General features: G+C 32.3%; 1 protein-coding gene across 3 annotated transcripts in view; it reads right to left on the bottom strand.

Annotated features, from left to right (window-relative positions):
• Positions 1 to 3818: 3818 nt before the first annotated feature.
• Positions 3819 to 24639, bottom strand: part of LOC118196850 (BAG family molecular chaperone regulator 2) — a 32987-nt gene continuing 12166 nt past the window's right edge. For all 3 annotated transcript variants that reach the window (XM_035368334.2, XM_035368335.2, XM_035368336.2), the window contains exon 3: positions 3819 to 13221. In XM_035368334.2, coding sequence (XP_035224225.1) covers positions 12878 to 13221 — 344 coding nt within the window. In that variant the 3' untranslated portion in view covers positions 3819 to 12877. The remainder of the gene's footprint in view (positions 13222 to 24639) is intronic.

The following is a 24639-nucleotide window of genomic DNA, read 5'->3' as shown; positions in this document are numbered from 1 at the left end:
GGTGATAAAATTCAGTTCTGAGGTCCGTAATTATGTAAGCTTTAATGTATTACGATCCCATTATGTATCTAATGCTGTGAAATATATTTTTCACAGTATTATTACATTACTTCTGTACATCTAAAAAAATAAAAGTTTATCAGCAAAATTGGTTATCCTGAGATATTTGGCAAAAGAGAAAAGGTAATTTATTTGACCTTTCGGTGAATTTTTCAGATGTGCTATTAATCTCCCTGTTTCCCGAAAGTAATATATTGTTAAAGTTTTCGTATTTATTTTAGCTATATTTAGTAGAGTTTCTAATTAAAATTGTTTTATATTCCCGTGCCATGCAGCACGAGACTTATTTGCAGAGAAAGCTATGCCGTAAAAATTAAAATACAGGAGAAAACGTATTTAATATTTTTATTAAATAGATATCTCGTAATTGTACTCTTGCTAACCAGAAAAATCGAGGAAATACGAGAATTTTCTTGTGCATTTAAAAAGCTTATAAAAGCTGGAAGAAAACATCTCAATTCAGTTGTTTACTTATTGCTGTTAATGATTGTAGGGAATTCGCGGTAAAATCGGATTAGCTTTCTCTGTTTTGAATTAAGTTCTGTGTCAGAGCCATAGCTAGGGTTTTCAGCGCCCGGGGACAAGTGAACATTTCGTGCCTCTTCCCCTCCTGTTTGTCAAGAATGGAAAACATTTTATTCTAAAGATTCTTAACATCAATTTGGCGTCCCCTGGATGCTGCGCCCGGGGATAGGTGCCTTCCCCTTGCTACCCCTCTGAGTTCTGTTGAACGTTTTTAGTAGTTTAAAATATAACTACCGTGAGATATTGCAATATTGTACAAATATCTGAGGAAATTAAACATTTTGTTTTATTTGTTGTGATAATAATAAATTTTATTCTCTTTTCATCAGCCTTGTGCATTCAATTTATTACGAACCTGTACGCACGCAACAATATTATCTTAAATCCAGTCATTCTCAACTTTTCTTCGCTATATTCTCAGAATGTCATCCCTCTTTTTCAGCGACTTAATAGCAGATTATAATGTTACATATAAAGCTTTGAAAAAACTTTAACAGTAACTAAATACTGAATTTTTAATTAAACTAATTTTAAATTACTTCAAAAGCAAACTAAAAAAAATTAACAAACAAAAAGTTTAAAAGCAAAATGCAGATTATTTTCAGTCTTGAATCTAATTTAATGCTGTATTTCCATTTGTAGCAGAGCTTGGAAACCCTTACTCACAAAGATTTTCTCAAATGGAAGCAATACACATGTAATGTTCTGTCCTATTTGTCTAGGATCCCTATTTGAAGAGACAAAATCCTGATTTTTCATTTAACACGTTTCTTTCTTCTGAATTAGTTTATCTCCAAAACTTTATTTTTTTATTTCCACCACAAATGTTTTCAATTTGAACATTTAAATGAATTTCTCCTTAAATCTAAATCGTAGTCAAAGAGTCCAGAAAAAGGAATATTCAGTTCAGTCTCCAGTGCTGCAAAAATTGTGGCGGCACTCATTCTTTCCTATTGGAGTCAAAAATATTGGACATTTTCAGATAAGTGTTTTAGTTTCTATGGAAATCAGTATATTTGCCGTATTTACTTGCATAACTCACCCCCCCCCGTTTTTTTCAGCAGGATTTAAAAACTGTTGATTTTGGGTAACAGTGTAAAATATATGGACAAACAGGAAAGCATTTTGTGTAAATGAAAACAATTTCTTCGAAACTGATAGGTTCTTTGAAATAGATTATGTAATAATATTACGTCGCTTTATGTATGTTTTCTTAATATGCTATGTTTATCATTTGAGCCATCTCTTCAGAAAGAATTATACACTGCATATTTTTTCAATCTGATGTTCAAGCAGTAAAATAGAAGGAAAATACAAAAGTAAATATGGTGTACTCCTTTCTTGCATTTCAAAATTCAATATTTATTCAACTCTTCAGATTTACGTTTTTGTATTATGCCAGGGTAAAAATTTCGTTAATTTTAATCTGTATTTCAGAGCTCGTATCTCTCAACTTCGGCACTTTGCCAATCATGTTTTTTCATGAAAGTAACTAAGCATTTGTAAAGAAAAGAAGCAAATGACAGCTTACATTCATGTTGATACATTAAGTCCTTGAGCTATGTGTTTAGAATTTCTCCATTGTCGAAATTATATTTTTAGTTGTTTGATGCCAAATTCTTTTCAGTGGATCTGAATATGTTTTTGAGGCTAATGCCTATCAATATATTAAACACCGAATTTCTTTTATGTCTGCTTTCATTCTTTTGTACAGGTTTGAAATCCAAATTTTGTTCCTAGTATGGCTGGCACTTCATTTATACATCAACCACAGACACTGCTGAGCAGAAGTTATTCCTAATTCAAATCATGAAATCTTTTCTAAAATACGAGGGAGGGAAATTTTAAAGTTAATAACAAATAGAAATTCTTAAAAGTATCACAAAAGAATATACCTCGCAAATATTAACAACTGTGAACAGGATGCTACATCAGTCAAATGAACTGAAGATAAGAAAATAGATTCATAAAGAATTTGATCCTTATCGTAAAGTCCTTTTCAAACAGTATTGTCAGTTATATTGCTTCAATTCACCCCCCCCAATAGAATGCCATTTTTAAAACAGCCAATATGATCATAGTCCTCCTTCCCATTTTGCTATCTCAAACATTACAGCATGGGAAGCTCCTGTATCCTCGTGAAGTTTGTACGATCTCAGCTAAATCCTTCATATTTAACAAAAATTCTTAATTATACTCAAGAAAGCTTTTGTTTTGAAGGTAAGCTTTCTGCAAATGTTGTTTTCATAAAATCTTTGCTCCAAATAACACAGTGAGGTCCTTCTTCATTGAGGCAAAATGAATGCAAATCCATGTTGAATATATCAATCACAGTATATTGTTTTAACATTCGTGATAGCTGTAAGATGTACAAATGTGATAAAAATGTATGTTTGTATGAAAATAAATGGATAGCAAATAAGAAATATTACAGAACCAACATGAGCAAAACAGTCTGGATGATTACTACAGAATTCGAGGCAATTTGCATCACCTTGCACTGAGTAAAAACAGAAAATAGTGAAACCTATTCTAAGGATCTGTTAGTCTTGTATCATGCTAAAAGTTTTCATTTCAAAAAGCTTCTTCCTAGTTTATTAAAATTTAACAATCTCTCATATAATTCCCACCAAGAATATTTGCTCTAGTGCATCCAAATCAGATTTATAAGTTTCATACTATCTATTTAATTTCATTATTCTATTTCCATTATTTAAGAGAAAAGTTTATAAAATTATCTGTGAATATACGTATAAAATTTAAAGCCACATTTATGAAATGACTTTTTATTTACTTTATAATTTGCATTTATTCCAGTAGCCATCACATAGTACACAATTCTGAATTATGCTGTGATTGTATCTAAAATGTGTATATATCTAAAATACTATATCAGATTAAACTACATGATAAAAACTGATTTTTTAACGCTACATGTATTGAAGTAAGAAGGTGGGAAAACTGCTGACAAGATTCCATGTATGTGACACATGGCTCTATAATGTAAAAAATTAGAAGACTAATTTAATGACAATATTATAAGTAAAAATTTTTTATACATAACATTTAAATTAGAATAAAATTATTGTAAATGGATTTCAGTCACTAAGCAGACAACTGATCTATTAAAAACACTGAAAAAAATACAGTCTAATAGGAAACTAATAGCTATATTCAGTATCCTGATATGAAATTTGTATTATCAGTGTAAAAATATGATACAAAAACACATGATCATTTGAATCAGACTATTTATTTTTAAATGGAGATTTCAAGAAAGCTAAACAAATACAATAAAATTTTACAAACATTACAAGTAAATACACAGTTTTATGTTATAGCTACAAATGAATCAAATATAATTTCAGTTTATAAAAAGTCTATTTTCCCTTGCCTTAAAAAGTATAGCATGTGGTCTTCTCAAATAATAAAATGAAAGGGAATCACTTTAAAACAATAAAAAGTAATAAACCATTTTTTAAACTATGCACAGTAGACTCCTCCTTATTTAGTCTTGCTTTAATCAGCCATATTTTCATAATTTTTTTTTTCCCCTCATGAATCTAATTTTCCTTGTCTATTTTAAGTGCACTGATTCAGAGGCAAATGATTACTTCATCAAAATAAATAACATTGCTAATCAAGATTTTGCGCTTATGTTTCAATTAATGACTAATCTGTGCCTTTTGGATGACAGTTGTTACATATAATTAAAAAAAAATTTAATTGAAATAATTTTTTAAATAAATGTTTAACAAATATTTATATACTACATACATACTAAATGCTTTTTAAATATGGCTTACAACTTGTAAATGCTATTTTGTAACTTTGAATACTGGCCATCACTTGTTTAATAATTTGATTAATTGGGAGTCTATTGCATTTTGTAACTATATTAGAAGGTTTATACTATTAAAAGTATATTATAAGTAATATACATTATGACTATTTTGGTTTATTAAAATGTATTTTATTAAAAATAGATTTCTTAAAAAAATGTTTTTAGATTTTAACAGATAACAACTATACACTCTCAATGAACAACTTTTAAATATGTCATAAAAAAATATTCAGTTATATTGAAGAAACAATATGAAAAAGTTGCCCAAATTTTAAGATTAATTAGACTGAATATCTATTGTATTTAAAACTGAAATTAACAACAACAAAAAAAAGAAAAAAAGCTTAAACCACTCATTTCACATACTTAAAAAAAGTTACATTTAATGCAGACTATACCAGTAATTATTTTTATACAATAAATATCACATTATTATTATACAGTTACACCAAAAACAAATATTTTCTATACATAAACCAGTATATTATTTCTCTATATTGTTAATAAAAGCTACACAGAAATTGGGAAACAATGTTAAATAGTCCACAAAAAAAAAAAAAAAAAAAAAAAAAAAAAAAAACATATGCAATATAATTGGCAAATTCAACCTTTAACACCGGTTTACAGAAATAGTAGTAATCCTGATGAAAACAGCTGATACACTTCTCTTTTTGCAAGGTGTAAGAATAATATACTAACTTTTTCCCCTTAACCCTTTCTTGAATGAGCTCTATTTTTTTTTATAGCTGAAAATTAATATATGTTCTATTCTGAATTCAAAAATGTAAAAATATTTTTGTTGGTATTCAGGTTTTTACTTGACCTACTAGCGGTCATATATGTGACATCTTGTTAAGTGATGTCCAGTTTTCCTTACAGTGCACCCAAATTTTAAATTAAAAAGTATTCTCCGGGAAAATGGTTTTACATCACTGTGAAAACAGCTTTACAATCTTCTTTGATCATTACAGTGTAAAATCCACATTGAAATCATTTATTGTCTTGTTGTTCTTCTTATCCTAACTGGTTAGCCATTACACTAAATCAGATTCATAGTCCAAGAACCGTCAATAAATCCAAAACAAAAGTAGGTCTTTTCAATAGGTCCTTTTCTAAAAGCCCCAAACAGGTGAGATGTTTAGAAGTGGTATGATCAGTATTGCATTTCCTACAGATGGGGTAGATCTTATTTCCCTGGTCAAATTTAAGGCATTTCAGGTGTCCACTTAGGAACATCATCAAAGTAGTCTGTTAAGCCCAATTACCCCCAAAAGCAATAGCACCTCCCGGCTGCCTACCAAAGTAACAGTCATGTGTCAGAGGTTAATGCCAAGAAGAGGCAATAGTAGATTTAAATCTAGAGAAGATCTCAAAAAAGGTCACGATGTCACAGGTCAGAATCATTGAAGTACCTTCCTTAGCTAGGGCATCAGATATTTCATTACTACTGAGGCCAGTATGTGAAGGAATCCATTGCAGATGTACATTATTATGGGAAGAGAGTTTTTGCAGCAAAACCAAAGCAGAGAGTGAAGTCTCTATCCCCAATAAGAAGACGATTTTGCAGATGCTGGAGAGAACTGCGACTGTCAGTCAAAATCCAGATATTTTTGTAGGCAGTGCAAGTGTATGCAGGAGGAACCATTTTCCGGCATGTTTGCAGATTTCCAGCAAAATGCTATTTTTTCTACAGAACTAATATCAATCAAAAGGTGAATTTTAAACTGATGTAATCCCCTTCCATATTTATGCATTTCCAAATATATTTCTTTCAAAGCTCTATCATTGCAATGCTAAAATAATGAACAAGATTTTACTTAACTTCCATTACAAAGCACAGCTTAAAATGAAATAAAAACATTTTAGGCTTGCATGCTGACGCAACATACAAACATGGCTTCAAGGTGTAAGCCTAAAATATTTTTTTCTCGTTCTACCCATGCGTGCCAGTTTATTCTTCAACATAAAATACAGCTTTCATCTAATACAGATAATTCTGAAACTACATCATCTTAAAAAATACTTTTCAATAAATTTAGTGATCATTAACCTTTTTTTTTTTATTTATCTTTAAATGTAAAATTTTATTCTATGCTTTATTTGCAACTACGTTATAATTCGTATTTTTCCCTTAAACGTAGGATTCATTCGATTATCTAGAACCGTATTTCTAACCAATTTTATTAATACCAATATTTTAAGTATGATATATATATATATAGGTTTAACAGAATTAAAGATATTTTGAAAAACAAACATTTAAATATCATATATATAAAAATAAAATTTATTGAAATTATGTAAATATATCGAAGAATGCAAATTTTAAAGGTATAAAAAATATAAAAGTCCCGGCAAATGACTTCTCTTCCACAACTGCCAATTGTATGTCAGAAAAATCAATTATCAAAATCGTCTAGGTCAGCAGTTCTCAACCTTTCGACTAACGTGTGCCATCTAAATAAAAATTGAAAACCTTTTGTACCTCTTGAGCAATACTCAGATCACATAAATTTACGAGTGTTAGATTAAAAATTCAACCAGGATGTTGGGGTTTTAATTTTTGAATTCAATAGTTAAAAATACTTTGATTCTTTGCATACCACTGGTTGAGAACCCCTGGTCTAGGTTATAAGATAAAGAACAATAAAAAAATTATACATATGTTACATTTTTATAACATGCACAAATTTCAAAACACTTCTAACAAGTAATTAAGTATTTGTCAAAAAGTTTTAGAGCAAGACTAATGTCTTTCTTTTAGTAATATGACTTTTCATATAACTCATACTTTACACATTCCCGAGGATAATTTTTGGGTAATGCTTACTACTGTTAAATATGACAAGAATAAGATGTATTGTATATATTTTACAGATCTGGCAAACCATATTTTACTGACTAAGAATACAAAATTATAATAATAAAATAAATATTTTTAAAATGGGCTATGATTATAGAAAATAAAGTTAACTGCATTATTAACTCTTTGAAAACTAAAGTCTTCGTTAACTGCATGCTTGAAATACTGAAGCGCCCAAAATGCCTTTTGAGGATTCACAGCAATTTCCTCTCCTCCCCATCCATTAACCCTTTCCGGTGCAGTGTGTTCGGTGTGAACACACCAAAAATATTCCCTCTTTAGACACTGTAAATAATCGATAAATATCATGAAAACTATACTAATGGTTACTTTTAATCTCTTTTATGAATAATAGATGGCAGCACAACACAAACAAATCATTAGCATTGAAATATATTCTGTTTTTAAAGACACTGATTTTTCAAAGAAATGCTTCAGATTTTTTTTTTTTTTTCAAATATAAAGAATATCAATGAAAAACATTTTCATATAATTTTGTTGTTTGTATGCTAATCTGCCTATTCTGTATTACTTTTAATTTTTATCTTTGAAATATTGCGTATAGTGAAGCCTTCAGTGTATGGTGTGTTCGGACTGAACACACTGTACTGGTAGTGCCTGTCACATGGGAATGAGTCACAGAATCTGGTCTTGGGCTTCAAACATGGGGGAGGCTGAGAGTGCAGATTTATTTATATTTGTTTTTATTCTTTTCTGTTTTTGGTTTTGAAGACCCCGGTGCTTTGTTTTCACTTAGCTATTTGATTTTCAGCGAGAGCAGACCCTTTTTTTTTTTTTTTTGCTTTCATCGCGCATAGTTTGCTTAGTTTTGATTTCTGTAGATTTTTATTTGTATATATATTTAATAATTATTTTTTTCTAGTCACTAATTAATTGTAAATATCATAGTATTTTAATTATTTTTCTTATAAATTTTAAAATTGTGTAAATGGATCGGACAGGCCTCAGCATTGCCAAAGCAATGAGAGTTTCCTTTTTTTCCCCTGGTTTTTTTGAAGGGGGTGTAGAGTAGCAGGCCTTCCCGTGGTGCACCCTGGGTTATGCTAAATCTGCTACAGAGATCAGATTCTACTCTTTTCAAATCATAGACAAAGTATTTTACTGTAATACATGCTTCACAGCAACGCTCACCTATCGCAGCTTGTGCGGCACAGTGTGTTGTTTGCTTCGCACATACACACAAAATGGAAATGGTTTGTACAATCTTTGTAAAATTATACCTGCATTCTCCCCTAGGCCTAAATAGACTGCCTACAAATGTTTTTGGTAAAATTCCAACTTTAAAGATTAGCACGCCGAAAAGGGTTAATGCATAAAGAGGTAAATGAATCCTTTCTATATCTTAACAAATAAAGATAAGAAACCACAAGTAAATCCTTTTAGGACAAACTGTCTGCAATAAACTGATACAATGCAATTGGGAAACCTGCATTTGCTACTGCTTACCTTAGGGGAAGGGAAGAAATGAACAATGGAATTTTGGCTGTTTGGGGCAGTTGTGGTTATTTGAATGAACAGCCATCTGGTGAGTCTTCAAAGAGTTAAATAAAACTTATTTCAGCTGATGCATTATTATGATTTTCAATAAAATGCAATAAAACTTCTACGAAAACAAAATTCTTATAATGCCAGATGTAGACTTATATTCCATCAATATATTAGGTGAAGCATATATTGAATATATGTATCCAGTCTTTCAAGGATAACTTTATGCAAAGTATTTAGTTTTTTTTTTAACAAACACAAAATAAATGTTAAATTTATTATTGTAATTTTAGTCAAACTATAAAATTTATTTTAATATATATTATAAATAAAATAAACAAAAGTTATAAGCTTTCATACAACAATTTGGATTATGCTTACCAAAATATTTTTAAAATCTTCTATATGCATTAGTTACTTACTGAAATTTTTAAAATTAAAATTTATGAAAACATATCACTAATAAGTATTGTGATCATCAAGCTCTTTAATTTCATTGCTCTTTTCTATAAAAATACTCTTTAAAACAAAAAATTACTCATTAACTGGACAAAGTGACAATGAATATTGGTGCACAACACATGGCTCAGAGTAACAAGGACCTGTAATCTCATTGGCATCTGCTATATTTTTATTTCAGAGATTCTCAACATTTTTGGTTTAACACCAACCCCTTTAAGAAATTTCTTTTACTTAGCTCTTCTTCTAAGTTTATTCAACTCCCTCAACATGAACTGCAACTACCTAAAACTGATCACATAATATGGAAGGAGAATGTTAGAAATTGAAGACTTAAAAAAGTATTAATAATAATGAACCTGATAACATACATTGATTCGTACTACAACTTGTGCAATAGCAGGTACAATGCTATTTGTGTGCAATGGACACACTGCAATTACGGACTTAGGTCATGTTTTTAAAATTTGAAACAAACAAATTGCAACTCTGATTTTGCATGTTCTTTTGGAATAGCACAGATGACAGCTGTTCATTAACATCAGCAAAAATTTAAGACTGCTAAAAGCATAATAAATAATGCTATGTTCCCTCCTCAGTTTTTTTTAGTAACAAAAAATTCTTAACTTGTATTTCACAAAAAGATTTGACATGGCTTAATAAAAGAAATAAACTTGTTGCTGTACTTATTTTCTCTTAATAAATAAGAAATTTACATTTCACAGATCTAGAGCTATCATTTAGACAGTTTATGACTACCTTCTGAAATTGCTTGTTAAAAAGTATTACTTCAGAATGAGAATTCACATAAAAAAGAGAGGCATAAGACATACACTTGGCCCTTTCTTAGCTCTCCAGAGCCCTGCCTGTTCCACTTTTCATTTGATTCATAACAGTGAAGAAAAAAAAAAAGAAAAACAATGTTATGCTTTTAGTTAGTCAAATAACTGTAGTGCCTGGCCTTATAAGCATTAAACTGAAAAGTAAATAGTGCTTTCTATGCAAATGAGAAAAACTAGCTTTCAGCAGAAACTGATGAAAAAAATGTGGCGAGTTTAATTACCTTTAGGTTTGCAAGCATAATGCAAATATTTGTACATAATGTATATAGTAATGTTTCTGTATTATGGTGAAATAAATAAAAGATCTGTTTCGGATGTTACTAATGTACATGAAAACAGGGCTGTGAAGTCGGTAGGGAAAATGACCAACTCCCTCCTATATGTACACATGGGTTACAACGTATTTTTTAATATAAAAGAAGTAATAGATGCTATAGGAAAAAATTGATAGCATAGCAAATTATTTATGTTAATTAGCATTTATTATGAAATGGAAAAACTGGCATTAGTTATTTCTAAGAAACAGTACAACTTCGGCAAGATCTTCTTTGTTGGAGGACCATAGATCCGATTTGATAAACTTCAGAGCTGAGAAGAGTCTTTCCACACTGACTTGAGAAGGATGAAGAATTGTTACCGTTAGGACCACTTCTTTTAACTTTTCAGGATTGATTTTTATAAGTTCTAAAAGAGGTGTCTTGCAAGAGCAATCATGTTTCTTTATTTCTTCGAAGGAGAGGCTCTTGGTTCTTTATTTTCATTCTCTATGCCTTAGTTTTTTCAATATCATCCAAAAATATTTCTCATATTCTAATTCATCACTGAAGGAGGATGATAGAGATTCGGTTGCAATGTTTGAAGTTTGACTGTCCTGATTTGAATATTCGAATTGTTCTGAAAATAATTTCATTCTTATTGAAAATTCATAGTTGACTTTCTTTGTTTCTTAATTTGTTCATCATCTAACAAAATTCGGTGTTTTGGATCTATACATATTGAACCCAGCAAGATCTCATTGTCTAGCAAACTAGTTTCTCTTTTCTTCATTGAAGAAAGGATTTCTTCTGCAATAAACCATCCATTTCAGAAAGAACAAACAGCACATTCTTCCATTCTCGCCTCCTGTCAATTCTTCAGATTGTAGCTTTTTTGTGGCTATATACGGTGGAGAAAGAAGAGTTTCCGATTCTGGAAAGATCCTTCCACAGTCTTCCTGTTGGTGAAACATTAGGGTTATATACATCTTCTAAAAAGGTTCTTAATTCTAACAACCTCTATTTCATCAAATATGTACTTGCTCATGGCATTGCTTGATCAATAATTGATCCCTTTCCTGCTTGCTTCCTAAGAATGGCATCAATTTTCTTGCTGCTATTGCTGCTTATCTAAATTTACCAGAGATTTGTAACTAAATGAATCAGTTTAATCACTAATGGCAAATATCACATCCATCCTCCTCCCTTATATTTATTTATTAATATGTCAATAAAATAGAAAATAACTATTTATTGATGTATATAGCCCATAAATAAAAATAATGACTCAGTTTGTCATTAGTTTGTCTTCAATTCACTTTAATTTCATTTAAAATTCAAGTTGTCCAAAAAAAAAACTGGGATCGGAGTCGACCTGTTTTTAACGACTCTATGACTCCTTTTACCCCAAAATCTGCCCGACTCCGACTCCACAGCCCAGCATAAAAAGTCATTCAGCAGTGACTAATAATTAAGTTGTTTTAAGATATGGCTGTAATGTCATCATCAAGAAATATTTAATGCTTTCTGATTATTTGCATCCCCATTGAAAAAATCACAAAAAGTATTTGTGAAGCAAAGCAGTATGTCCCTAAAATAGTTATGTGGCAAAAAAAGGTCTACGTTTAGCATGCCTGTTTGATGGGTTCGCATTTCTCTGATGTTTCTAACAATAAAATAAGAGGAGATTTCTTGAAAAAGATTAAAAGAAAGAAGATTTCTTGAAAAAGATTAAAATAAGGCCAATCTAATATAGAAAAATTTCAACAATTGTATTTGTAATTAATATACAAATTGTGATCTTAAAAAAAATTAAAGCCTAAAGTATCAAATGCTCTATAGCCCCCTCCCCTCCCCCCCAAAAAAAAACACATTAATTAGGGTTCTTACATATATAGAAAAATCTGCTCAACATACTAGGAATTTTAATTTTAAAACCTTAATTTACCTTCATAAGATGGTAATTTATTTCAATAGAAAGCCCAAAAAATTCCCTATTAATAATCCTGTGTATTAGTAAAAAGATTTCAGAATATAATATGCATAAATTATAAAATATTAAAAAAGTACTACTGCAATAAAACAAATGAAAGTGAAATCTGGGATACATAAAATAGCTCAGCAGTCAATGGATTCTGTATCTTGAAGGTAAATAAATAAATAAATAAATAACAGAAAACATTATTAAATATTAACATTTATGATACAAATTCACTATTTCTCTATATATCACATTTATGATACAAATATTATTTATTTTCAGTTTATGATACAAATGATAAAATGTACCACAAATTGTGTTTTGTTTATAAATTAATAATTTCAATTTTGTGAGAATCTTCCTTGCATCACTGTTCTCAAAAGCATTGAAATTTATAACACCACAGTGACAGATGAAATGCTAATTAGAAATGAAACTATCCTTGTTTTAGTTTTTAGTACCTTGACCTTTACATAATGATGTAAACCACAACCAACCTATTCTGTTTAATTCAAATTTATGGTCACATAATGGGCAATGAGTTCATTTTGTGCTACTTCCAGACATTGATAGTGAGGCCATCAAGGATTCAAGTTTCTTCCTTGTTCTTTTTTGATCATCAGCAGTGCATTCCAAAACTGCAGCTTGGAACTTTTGATTGATTGCACCTTTACAGTCAGACAAACAAGCATTGATATAACTTTGCAAAGTTGCCTTAGCACCTGCAGGATCTGTTTCTGCATAAGCCTGTAGATCAGTATAAAACTTCTCTACTTTATCTAGTGCTTGCTGTTGCAGTTCATTTCGTGGTGTCGTTACACTCACCTCTACAGTCTGAGTGCGGTTCATCAGCCTCAGTGCTGTGATCTCGATTTCTTCACGCTCACCTGTTTATCAAGAAAAAAAAAAAAAAAAAGAAATGTTTTTGTAGAGATATACCAGTATATTTAAAAAGATACCAAGAAACTGACACTTTACTATGAAAAACTTCCATTAACATTTAAGACTAGAGTAAACTACTTCATGTCAGTTTTCCACATTTTTTTTGGTTTACTGACCTATGTATTAATTACTCTATAATGTTATAAGGTTTTTTATGTTAATTAATTATGTTATTATTTTGGCTTTACTTTAACTTGAGTTCCACAAGAATGCAAATTAAAATTAGTTAGAGGATAAATAATATCAGAGTTCTTGACTTTTGAGAGAATGTGTGGTGATGGCGATAAGGAGCGCGCCTTGCGCCCTCCGATAAGTGTGGCAACCCTAGAGGAGAAGTTTCTTACGAGTAGCGAGCAGAGCGAAACAGGCAGGCTGTCGGGGAGTATGCGCGAAGTTCCTAAATAAAGCTTAATTTTTATTGTGCACTATGTCTTGTTAATATTTATATTAATGCAGTACGAACATAATCTGGATATGGAATTCGAGGATTGGTGGTAAAAACATAACAGGAAATCACCATAATGGTAACCCGGACTGTGTTAAATCGTATGAACAGTTCTCAAGCACTTTCGGTTTTGACTACAAGCCATCACTCAAGATCTCCAAACCAGAAGTAATGGATTACATCGGTTTTCGTCCTCCAGATCACAGATGAGTAGTAATTATAGATCATTTTATAATTCTGTTTTCTACTTATCATTTAATTTCATTTTCTTTAGTTAAATTTTTGCTTTTATTTTGGCTTAACCTTGCACAATGTCTGATGTTTATGCCGTCCAAATTCCGGTTTATAACCGATCAGACCCATCTTTATGGTTTATTCTGTGTGAAAGTACCTTTGCTCTTGCCACTCCCAAACCTATCACAGAATCCATTACTAAATATAATTATGTAGTTTCTCATCTTCCTCCAGATATCGCATCACTAGTACGGGATTTACTTATGAAACCAGACCTTATTGATCCATATGCAAAGCTTAAAACTGAGTTAATAAATCGTTCAGGAGAATCTTCTCAGCAAGAAATTCGCCAATTATTATCTGGAGAAGAATTAGGTTCTCGAAAACCTTCCGATTTGCTTAGAAATATGAAACGTCAAGCAGAATCTTTAAATGTTCCTGATAACTTAATGTTAGAATTATTCCTTCAACGTTTGCCTTCGACTGTTCAGTCTATTTTGGCAGCGGTGTCCAATTTAACTGTAGATAAAGCTGCAGAAATTGCCGACAGAATTTTACCTTGTTCATGGCAGGGAAACGAAACCAGCAAAGAATAGAGGCGACTTATTCTTTGCCTCAAGTTTCACGTCGCCTGTTCGTTCGTGACCGTAGAACAAACCTTTCATTCTTGGTCGATACCGGCTCTGACGTGTCCTTACTTCCAGCAAATAATTTTCAAAAACGGAATTCGTCCCAACAAACACTTTTCGCTGCTAATTCTTCTACTATTCATGTTTATGGTCAAAAAACACTTTCTTTGGATTTCAAATTAAGACGACAGTTTACATGGACTTTTCTTATAGCAAATGTTAGTACACCCATTCTTGGAGCAGATTTTCTCCATTTCTTTGAATTGGTGCCTGATCTCAGAAACAAATGTCTCAAAGATTTAAAAACGCATTTTAAAACCGTCGGTTGCGTGAAAAATGCAAGCATTTATTCAGTAAAAACTGTATTTAGTGATACACCATATCACAAAATTTTAAAAGAATTTCCTTCAGTTACTAGATTACCAGATCCTAACCAACCTGTTAAACACAACACCGTTCATTATATCATAACTAAAGGTCCACCTGTGGTTGCAAAACCTCGTCGGTTAGCTCCAGATCGCTTAAAAATAGCAAAACAAGAATTTCAAACTATGATGCAATTGGGGCATTTGAGACCTTCGAGCAGCAATTATGCATCCCCACTTCACATGGTTCCAAAAAAGGGAAGTCTGGAATGGAGACCTGTAGATTATCGAGATTATCGAGCATTGAACGCTCAAACAATAAAAGACAAATACCCTATTCCATGTTTAGCCGATTTTACTGCTGCATTGCACGGTACTAAAATTTTTAGTCATGTCGACCTGATTAAGGCATACCATCAAATACCAATTAACCCAGCCGACATCCACAAAACCGCCATATGCACACCATTCGGTTTATTCGAAAGTATCCGTATGCAATTCGGCTTATGCAATGCATCTGCGACTTTTCAAAGTTTTATAGATGAAGTCACACGGGATTTAGAAGGTGTTTACGCTTTCGTCGATGACTTGCTCATAGCCTCTAAAGATTCTGAGGAACATTGCAGGCATTTGAAAACTTTATTTTCCAAACTTCAGGAATATGGACTTTGCATAAATGTTTCAAAATGCACCTTTGGTCAAACATCTATTGATTTCTTAGGTTTTCACCTTAGTGAAAACGGAATTGAACCTCTTCCTGACAAAGTCAAATGTATTTTAGATTTTCCTCAACCTACCACTCTCACTCAGCTTCGCCGATTTTTAGGCATGTTTAACTTTTACAGATGTTTCATACCTAAAGCAGCACATATTCTTTCTCCTTTAATAAAATTCTCAGAAGGCTATATTAATAAAAAGAAACCTCGTTCTCGTGTTCAGGATTCATCCCCACAATTAAATTGGAACGAGAATGCTGAACAAGCCTTTATTGCTGCCAAAAATGCCATTGCTCAGGCTACCCTTTTGAGACACCCTATTCCCGGAGCCCAGCTAAGCATCTGGGTAGATGCCTCAGACGTCGCAATAGGCGGCACACTTATGCAGTTGTCTCAACAAACATGGGAACCTATAGCATTTTTCTCTATGAAACTCAGTAAAAGTCAACAGAAATGGTCCGCGTACGATAGGGAATTATTTTCTATTTATTCTGCAATTAAGAAATTCCGACACATGTTAGAGGGCAGAAATTTTATAATTTATACGGGTCAAAAACCGTTAATATACGCTTTTAAACAGAACCCTCATAAATGTTCACCTCGACAATTGCGCCATTTAGATTTTATTTCTCAGTACTCTACTGATATTAGGCACGTGCAAGGTTCAAAAAACGTCGTTGCTGACACTCTTTCAAGAATCGAAATTGATTCCATAACAAAATCTCCATTTTTGGATTTTAAAAAGTTTTCGGAAGCTCAAAGGCATGATCCGGAGGTACAAAACCTTCTCAAAAACAACACATCATCTTTGAAACTGGAATTTAAACCGTGCCAATATTCTGATGGTAATATTCTGTGTGACATATCAACAGACATTCCTCGTCCATTTGTTCCGAATTCCTTTCGTAGACTCATCTTTAATCATCTGCATAATCTGTCACATCCAGGAATTGCAGCTACTACGAAGCTTATTTGTTCTCGTTATGTATGGCCCGATATGAAACGTCATATCAAAAATTGGGTGAAATCCTGTGAATCTTGCCAAAAATCGAAAATTACTAGGCATACTAAAGCACCACTGGGCACATTCTCTCTTCCTGATGCACGTTTTTCAGAAATCCATATGGATATCGTCGGACCGTTACCTCCATCAGAAGGCAACGTGTACCTTTTGACTCTAATAGATAGATTCTCCAGATGCCCTGAAGCCATTCCCATCCCGGATATGAAAACGGAAACCATTTGCAGAGCCATCTTCAACTGTTGGATATCTCGTTTTGGCTGCCCATCGATCATAACAACAGACCAAGGTTCTCAAATGAGATCCGCACTTTTTGCAGAATTCACGCGCATTTTGGGTACGAACAGAATCACAACAACAGCCTATCATCCAATGTCCAACGGCATTGTTGAACGATTTCATCGACATTTAAAATCTTCTCTCAAGGCTCACGAGACCAATAACTGGACTGAAACACTACCAGTTGTTATGCTTGGTATTCGGACAGCCGTAAAGGAGGATCTACAGTCATCTTGTGCTGAACTGGTGTACGGCACAACTCTCAAGCTGCCTAGTGATATGATAACGTCATCTAAGATATCTCCGTATGACACACAATTTATCACGAATCTTAGGCATAGAATGCAACAATTGAATCCAATAGCAACATCTGCACATTGCCAAGAAAAATGTTACGTAAGTGCTACCTTAAAGTCGTGTACGCATGTATACTTACGTGTCGATCGAGTAAAGCCACCTCTGTGCCAACCATATACAGGTCCGCATAAAGTTCTTTCTAGAACGGACAAAACTTTCACAATTGATATTAACGGTCTGAAATCTACTGTGTCTATAGACCGTGTGAAACCAGCCTATTTGCTTTCGGACTCTAATTTGCCTGAACTGAAAACAAATAAAGACTTAAAGACAGTTCAGCAGAATAAATCTGCAAACGAACTCTCTAAGACACAAACTGTCACCAGATCGGGAAGACATGTTCACTTCCCTAAGAAACTTGCTTCTTACATAACAATTTAAAACATTTTTTTTAAATTCATATCTTAACATATTTCTTGTTATTTCATGTTTATTATATGTGTCAATACCTTGTTATATATTGAATTTCATTTTGATCTTTTCTAATTTTATATTCTAATTTTGTAATCATGTAAAAATACCCGACAGTTCGGATACTCTGAGATAATTTCATAACCTATGTCGTTCCTTTGAATAGCCATTAAAGGAACTGGGGGGAAACTCTGTGGTGATGGCGATAAGGAGCGCGCCTTGCGCCCTCCGATAAGTGTGGCAACCCTAGAGGAGAAGTTTCTTACGAGTAGCGAGCAGAGCGAAACAGGCAGGCTGTCGGGGAGTATGCGCGAAGTTCCTAAATAAAGCTTAATTTTTATTGTGCACTATGTCTTGTTAATATTTATATTAATGCAGTACGAACATAATCTGGATATGGAATTCGAGGATTGGTGGTAAAAACATAACCGGAAATCTCCATAAATGCTTGGAGGCACAGGCTGGCCATCACTCTGATAGTTTCATTGCAACACTGTTGACATAATTTATCAGTTGAAAATTGTACTTAGCCATAATTGCATATAGGTTATTTAGAGTTGTATTGTAACAATTTAAAAGTGTGTTATAGATGTGCATCACACTGAAATACTAGTAGTCCTTTGGGAGAAAAATTAATCTAAATGATTTTTAAGTAAAGGACAATGTATGGCTTTGAAAATTTACAAATATATATTCAAATGTGAATAAAAAGATATATTTGATTATATACCTAATAGAGATAAATCATAATACCAAAGTTCTGTTTGTTGTACATCATTAGATTGATCTCAGTACCTACTTTTCAAAAATTCTGTGTAAATTAACTTATTTTATTCAACCAAAGTTTTAAATTAGAGGTTAGAGGGGATTTAAAAGGAAAAGACCTTTTTCATCTATCACTAAAAACACCAAGCTTAGAAAAATTTTAAAATGATCGATGATTACTGCAGAAAATAAAGTTTAAAAATTTTGTTTAGAAATTTGAGATGGTTGTGATTAAAATAGCTGTGATAAATTTTGTGATTAAAATAGCTCATTTTACTGGCAAGCCTTTAACAAATGCATAAAAATATATCCTGCCAAAAGCTGCATTTAAATGATACACAATCAAATGATATCAACATACAATATCTCACAAAAATGACCGGGCAAAACAATATTTTTATTTTTTTAAGTAACAGGAGAAGAGCTTTGCAATAAAATAATAAAGAATATTTTCTTAGCTCTCTTTTTGCCCTAAATAAACTTGGAAAAAAAAAGTAAATTTTAAAAATAATCTTTTAGGTTGAAATAGAAAAAAAGATACCACAAAATTAATCAGAAATTTTCAAAATTTCTAATTAAAATCATTTACAATAAATAAAAAACAAAACTTTATGGAATTAGTTTGGATAAATTTGCTAGGCAAAAAATCTAAAAATCATTTGCTTTTATAATTCAAATTTTCTTTTTAGAAAATATTCGTTATTTTAATGTTTTCATGCAATGGCTTGGTCACGAAAGGAAACATTGCTAGAAACCCGCTGATTAGTTATTGATTTGCATCAAAAGAAAGGGAAACCTATCAGAAAAATTGCCTACTTAATTTGATTCTACACTTTTTGATATTAAACATTATAAGAAACAGAATTATATTCCAAACAAAAGAAGACCTGGAAGACCATCTAAGTTATCTGATGGAATGAAACGCTTTATTCTAAAGAATATTAAAAACAATCCAAGACTGAGTGCTCCTAAACTCGTTGTGGAACTTCGTGAATTATATGAAATATGTGTAAATCCAGAAACTGTAAGAGTAATGCGATCTGCAGGATACCATGAGTGAGTAGCAAGAAGAAAATTTTATGTCAGTAAAAAAAATGTAATAAATACTTAAAAAAAAAAAAAAAAAAAAAAAAAAAAAAAAAAAAAAAAATCAGATTTTTAAATTACGTCCAAAGGGGCATTTTTTAAACGTTTCGTGTGTTACCTTTATTTATTAAATATCATGTTCTTTGCACTTAAACCATAAAATTCAGTTCAATAGCAATGTCACAAAATAATTTTAAAATGAGCATATCTTTGGAATTTCTGATACACAGTTCCGCATGCTGGAGATAAAAAAGTTTCCCCCCTCCCAGTAGAGTGTTGCTATTGCTCGCTTTAAAATCCTTGAGTTTGTTAATAAAAAATTCGTTAAAGTTTTACAAAATATGAAATCAATAATAAAACAAATTCCAAACTTCAAATTTGGTCTTCCACATGCCCATATTTGCAGTGGCAACAGTTTGAAAAGTGAAACGGACATTTATAGTGATTCAACGCAAAATCGCAAAACGAAAACAATAGTCCTTCAGGGACAAAGCCCCTTTGGACTAAAAAAATCAAAAACTTATTTCTGCAAAATCCATGAAACAAACGACACCTGGCAACTGGAAAAAAGCACTGTTTGCTGATTGGTGTAGAGAAAATTCAAAGAGGAATTTTGGAAGCAAAACTTAGTACCAAGTGTTAAACACGACGGAGGAGAAGTTATGGTATGGGGATCTATGACAGATTCTGGTGTTGTGTGTGTGTGTGTGTATGTGATTATGGCAAAGCCTCGAGGGCTATCTGCCGAAAGGAGGGATGCCTTTCGTGGAGGACTTTCTAAGGGAAACTGGCTGGTATACACGTTACACATGGGGAAAACCACGAAAACGCCCATGCAGCCAGCCCGTTCGCGGGATTCGAACCTCTGACCGAACTACCAGTGTTCAGCGACTTTACTGCTCGGCCGCTGGTGGGCGATTCTGGTGTCGATAGTATAGAGAGTTTATAGATGGTATTATGGATCAGTATAAGTATCTTGACACCTTGAAGCAAAATTTGGCATCATCAGCACAAAACCTTAATACATAATATACATGTAGTACATACTTAATACAAAATAGTTTTAAATTCTACCAGGACAATAATCCAAAGAATATTGCACACAATGTTAGAATTATGGCTGTTTTATAAATGTCTAAAAGTAATTAAGGCACCACTCTAATCGCCAGCTCTTAATCCTATTGAACATATTTGAGAGGAACTACAATCGAAAATTTGAAAACAGAGCATATCTTCATGGCAGCGACTGAGAGCAGCGATTCAAGATGAGTGGCATAAAATAAGTACAGAAATAGCAAAAAAACTTGTGGCGTCAATTCCCAAAGGATTAACCAATTCTTGCTCAGATTTTTTTTTTCAAATTTGTGACATCAAAAGAAGGATTTTTTTTATTTCTGAAAATTAAAATACAGTCAAAAGTCGTTAATTCGGACACCCATAATCCGGACCTCAAAGCTAAAAACTTTCTGCGCATGCGCCGTGTTGGCACATGCGCACAGGTGTTTTACGTAAGACATTGACTAGTGCGCATATGCGTGTGCGCAAGTGCAGAATACGTTTTCGCCTGCGCGTTTAATGTATAACGGACGGTGTAAGCTAAAATTATCTAATTATCTATTTCAGTTAATGATTGCGTTGTTCCTTGATCTTCGAATTGGATCCCGCTTATTATTTTTTGCAGACTGTAAGAGCAATTTTATAAAAGTAAACTTGAACTTTCGATTATGTCAAATAGAATTTCCGATGCTGGAACTTCCAAAGGATCTACAAAACGAAAGTATGTTTCGATGTCCAACAAACAAAAAGTGGAATTGCTGCAAAAAATGGATAAAGACATGAAGAATGTAATAGAGAGGTTAGTGAAAACGAAAAAATTTCGATTGACAAGTTAGTCGATATTCTCGGCACAGCAATTAACGGGACTTGAACGGCGGAACTTTGTAACTGAACAAGAAATTATGTCCGTTTATAGAATTAAAGAGAAAGTATTATCACATAAAACGAAGCAACTTAAACAACTTACACTGAAAGAAATGTTTAATAAAGTAAACAAATAGATATTATGCTTTTTTTTTTGTGAAGTTTGATACCCTTTAGATTTAATTGTTCTTTATTTCATAAATTACGGTTTCATATTTTTAATTTTAGAATTTCTGCATGCCATCTTACGAGATTTAAACTGATGATCTATAATCCGGAATCGCCTGACGAGTCCGGATTAACGACTTTTGCCTGTACACTCTATCCTAAATTCAAAAATACAAAATATTTTTGACAGTAAGCAGTTTTTGATGTACCTACGGGTGGTCAAATATGTGATATCCTGTCTACTGATCACTAGTTTTCCCTGCAATGCATCCAAGTTTTAAATTAAAAAAATACGAGATACTATATTTATTAATTTTATTGTTTTGATGTGTTTAATATAAAAATCTACATAAAAAATAATTATTAAAATTATGTGAAAAATGCTTTAGAAAATGGATTTCCAACCTTACTGTTAAAGCAGCTTTACAACCTGCCTTTAACATCAAAGCACAAAAACCACATTTATCACAAAAGCAAAACCATTTATTTAATCGCCCCTTTTTTGTTTACTTTATCAAAAAAAATTTGACATAAAAATCTTAAATGATTTTTAGTTGAAATTCTAATAGATATCACGTAGATATTCAATAACAGATATTCAAGGTTGGAAATCGCGCTGTGAAAATTGTGAACAAACTAGAGCTAGTCCTGCTATCTCTTAGCAATATTCAGAAATACAAAAGTATTCGTGGAATTTAAAGCAACGAATTCAGTTACAACGATGGAATTTTTCACTTCATCACATGGCATGCGACGGCAAACTTTCGGGTACAAAAACGCCGAACGTGTGAGATGCAACGCCGACCAAGGTGTTAAATGAAGTGATCAAGTCTAAAGTCTATATTTTAAAATTTTAAATATATTTTAATTAATAAAATATATTTCCCTAAATATATCAATGGAACTTGCATTTCAGTACTCTTAATACTACTTCAGAAATTTTTATGTATAAGTATGAATAAACAAATACAATTATAATGTAAAAAATATTAAATTTTAAAACTTTTAAGATCTTGGAAGATCAAACAGTTTTTATCAGCAACAAAATTTGTCACATTAAAATGGTTACATTTGTGTAACAAATAGATAAAATGTTCAATGAGTATTTTACCTGACTTACATTCATAGAGTTTTGGATTGGTAAAAGATGGATGCAAAAAGCTGTAGTATCCATCACTTACCAATCCTAAGATGTTTTGATCAAAACTGGGATGCAGCAGTGTCACGCTGCCACCAGTGAAACCCAAAGATTATGACCAATAATTATATGTAACCCCTGCATAATGCATGATTACTTATCAGGAAAACGTGTATCATTCTACGTTCTTGCTAGGACTGGGGAGCAAAAGAAGTGTGGCTTTGTACATGTGAATTATTTTTATATGTGTTATCTGTTGCAAATAACTTTTATTTGTGATTATATTTCCCATTTGTATTTTTCAACATGTGTGGCAACACGCTTTTGATATTTTTCTTTTGGCAACATTTTTTTAGTTGTTGTCACTGTTTTACTTTACCATGTAAAATTTACCGTACTTGTGCCATTTTTTGTTTCAATATATGTTAATTTAGATGAATCTCTGCTTATTTATTTGTCTCCATTCCTAATGTTAGACTTCATCAGGTTATGGGTACCAATATGATATAACTGTGCGGGGAAATTTATGAGCGAAGTGGAGATAAACTTTACTGGCAGTTCGTAAGCCTAACATGGCAGTTCTTAAGCCTTACGTGAGTCGGCAAATTAGTTCGCAAAAATGGAAGCTGCAAAGATATTGGTTCAGCCGTTATGCGGAAAAAGTGATTGCCCTATTTGGAAATATAGAATTAAGTTCGTATTAAATTATCACGAAAATGCTTTAGAAGTCGTGGAAGGAAACTGAAGAAGCCAGAGGAGCCTGATCATGTGGACGCCGAAGAGATTCGAAAGAGATTTAGAGATGATATGAAAGTTTTTAATAAAGCAAATAATTGCGCTATGATGGTTCTTACGAACTCCGTGACTGAAGACACTTTATAAAAGGTAATGAGATTTGACAGCGCAAGAGACATTTGGCTGGAACTTCACAAAGTATTCGAAGATTCGTCCGATAACCAACTTTATAACATATGTTTACAGTTCTTCAAATTCAGTTGGTCAAATGATGATATGGCAGCTCATTTGTCAAAATTGAAAAATCTATGGAATGAACTGAACAGTGGGCTTGAAAATAAGGAAGAAAACAGACTGCTAGAAATGCTGTTGATTTGTAAAATATTGGATACTCTTTCTCCCAGTTATCGTACTTTCAAATCGAGTTGGTTACTTCTTAGTGATGAAAAGAGAACTTTAGATGAATTAACCACACAATTGTGCACCCATGAAAGAGAATTAAGGAAAGATCCAAATTTTTTAGAAACTTTAGATCAGGAAGCATTGATAGCAAATCCGGAATTTAAGCAGAAATCATCTATTAACAAGAAAAACAATGGCAAGTGTAATTATTGCCACCAGAGAGGACATTGGGTCAGAACATGCAAGAAATGGATAGCTGATGGAAAACTGCCGAAACCCAGTCCACACATAGGGCCAAACAAGGGAAGTAAAAACAGTGTTGCTGCAAATATGACACTTCTAGCTGTAGATGATACAATATTTTCTGCAGAAACGAATTCTGATGATTGGTTTATTGATAATGGGGCCTCGAAGCATGTCATAAATAACAGGCACTACTTTATAGACTTCAAAAGATTTAAGCTTCCTCATAGCATCACTGTGGCAAATGGAAAGTCATTACCAGCAATTGGAAAAGGCACCATCAAGATAATGACCATTGTAAATGGGATGAATCAAATCAAAAATCTTGAAAATGTCTGGTATGTTCCAGAAATAAGTAAAAATCTATTTTTTGTGTTAGCATCTCAAGACAGAAATCAAAACAGTGTGTTTGAATCAACATTTAAGGACTGCTACTTAAAAATAGATGG

Source organism: Stegodyphus dumicola, chromosome 7, assembly GCF_044657685.1.
Source record: "Stegodyphus dumicola isolate Sdum_Otavi_A_Nest chromosome 7, ASM4465768v1".
NCBI lineage: Eukaryota > Metazoa > Arthropoda > Arachnida > Araneae > Eresidae > Stegodyphus > Stegodyphus dumicola.
This window is presented reverse-complemented; position numbering and strand designations above follow the sequence as displayed.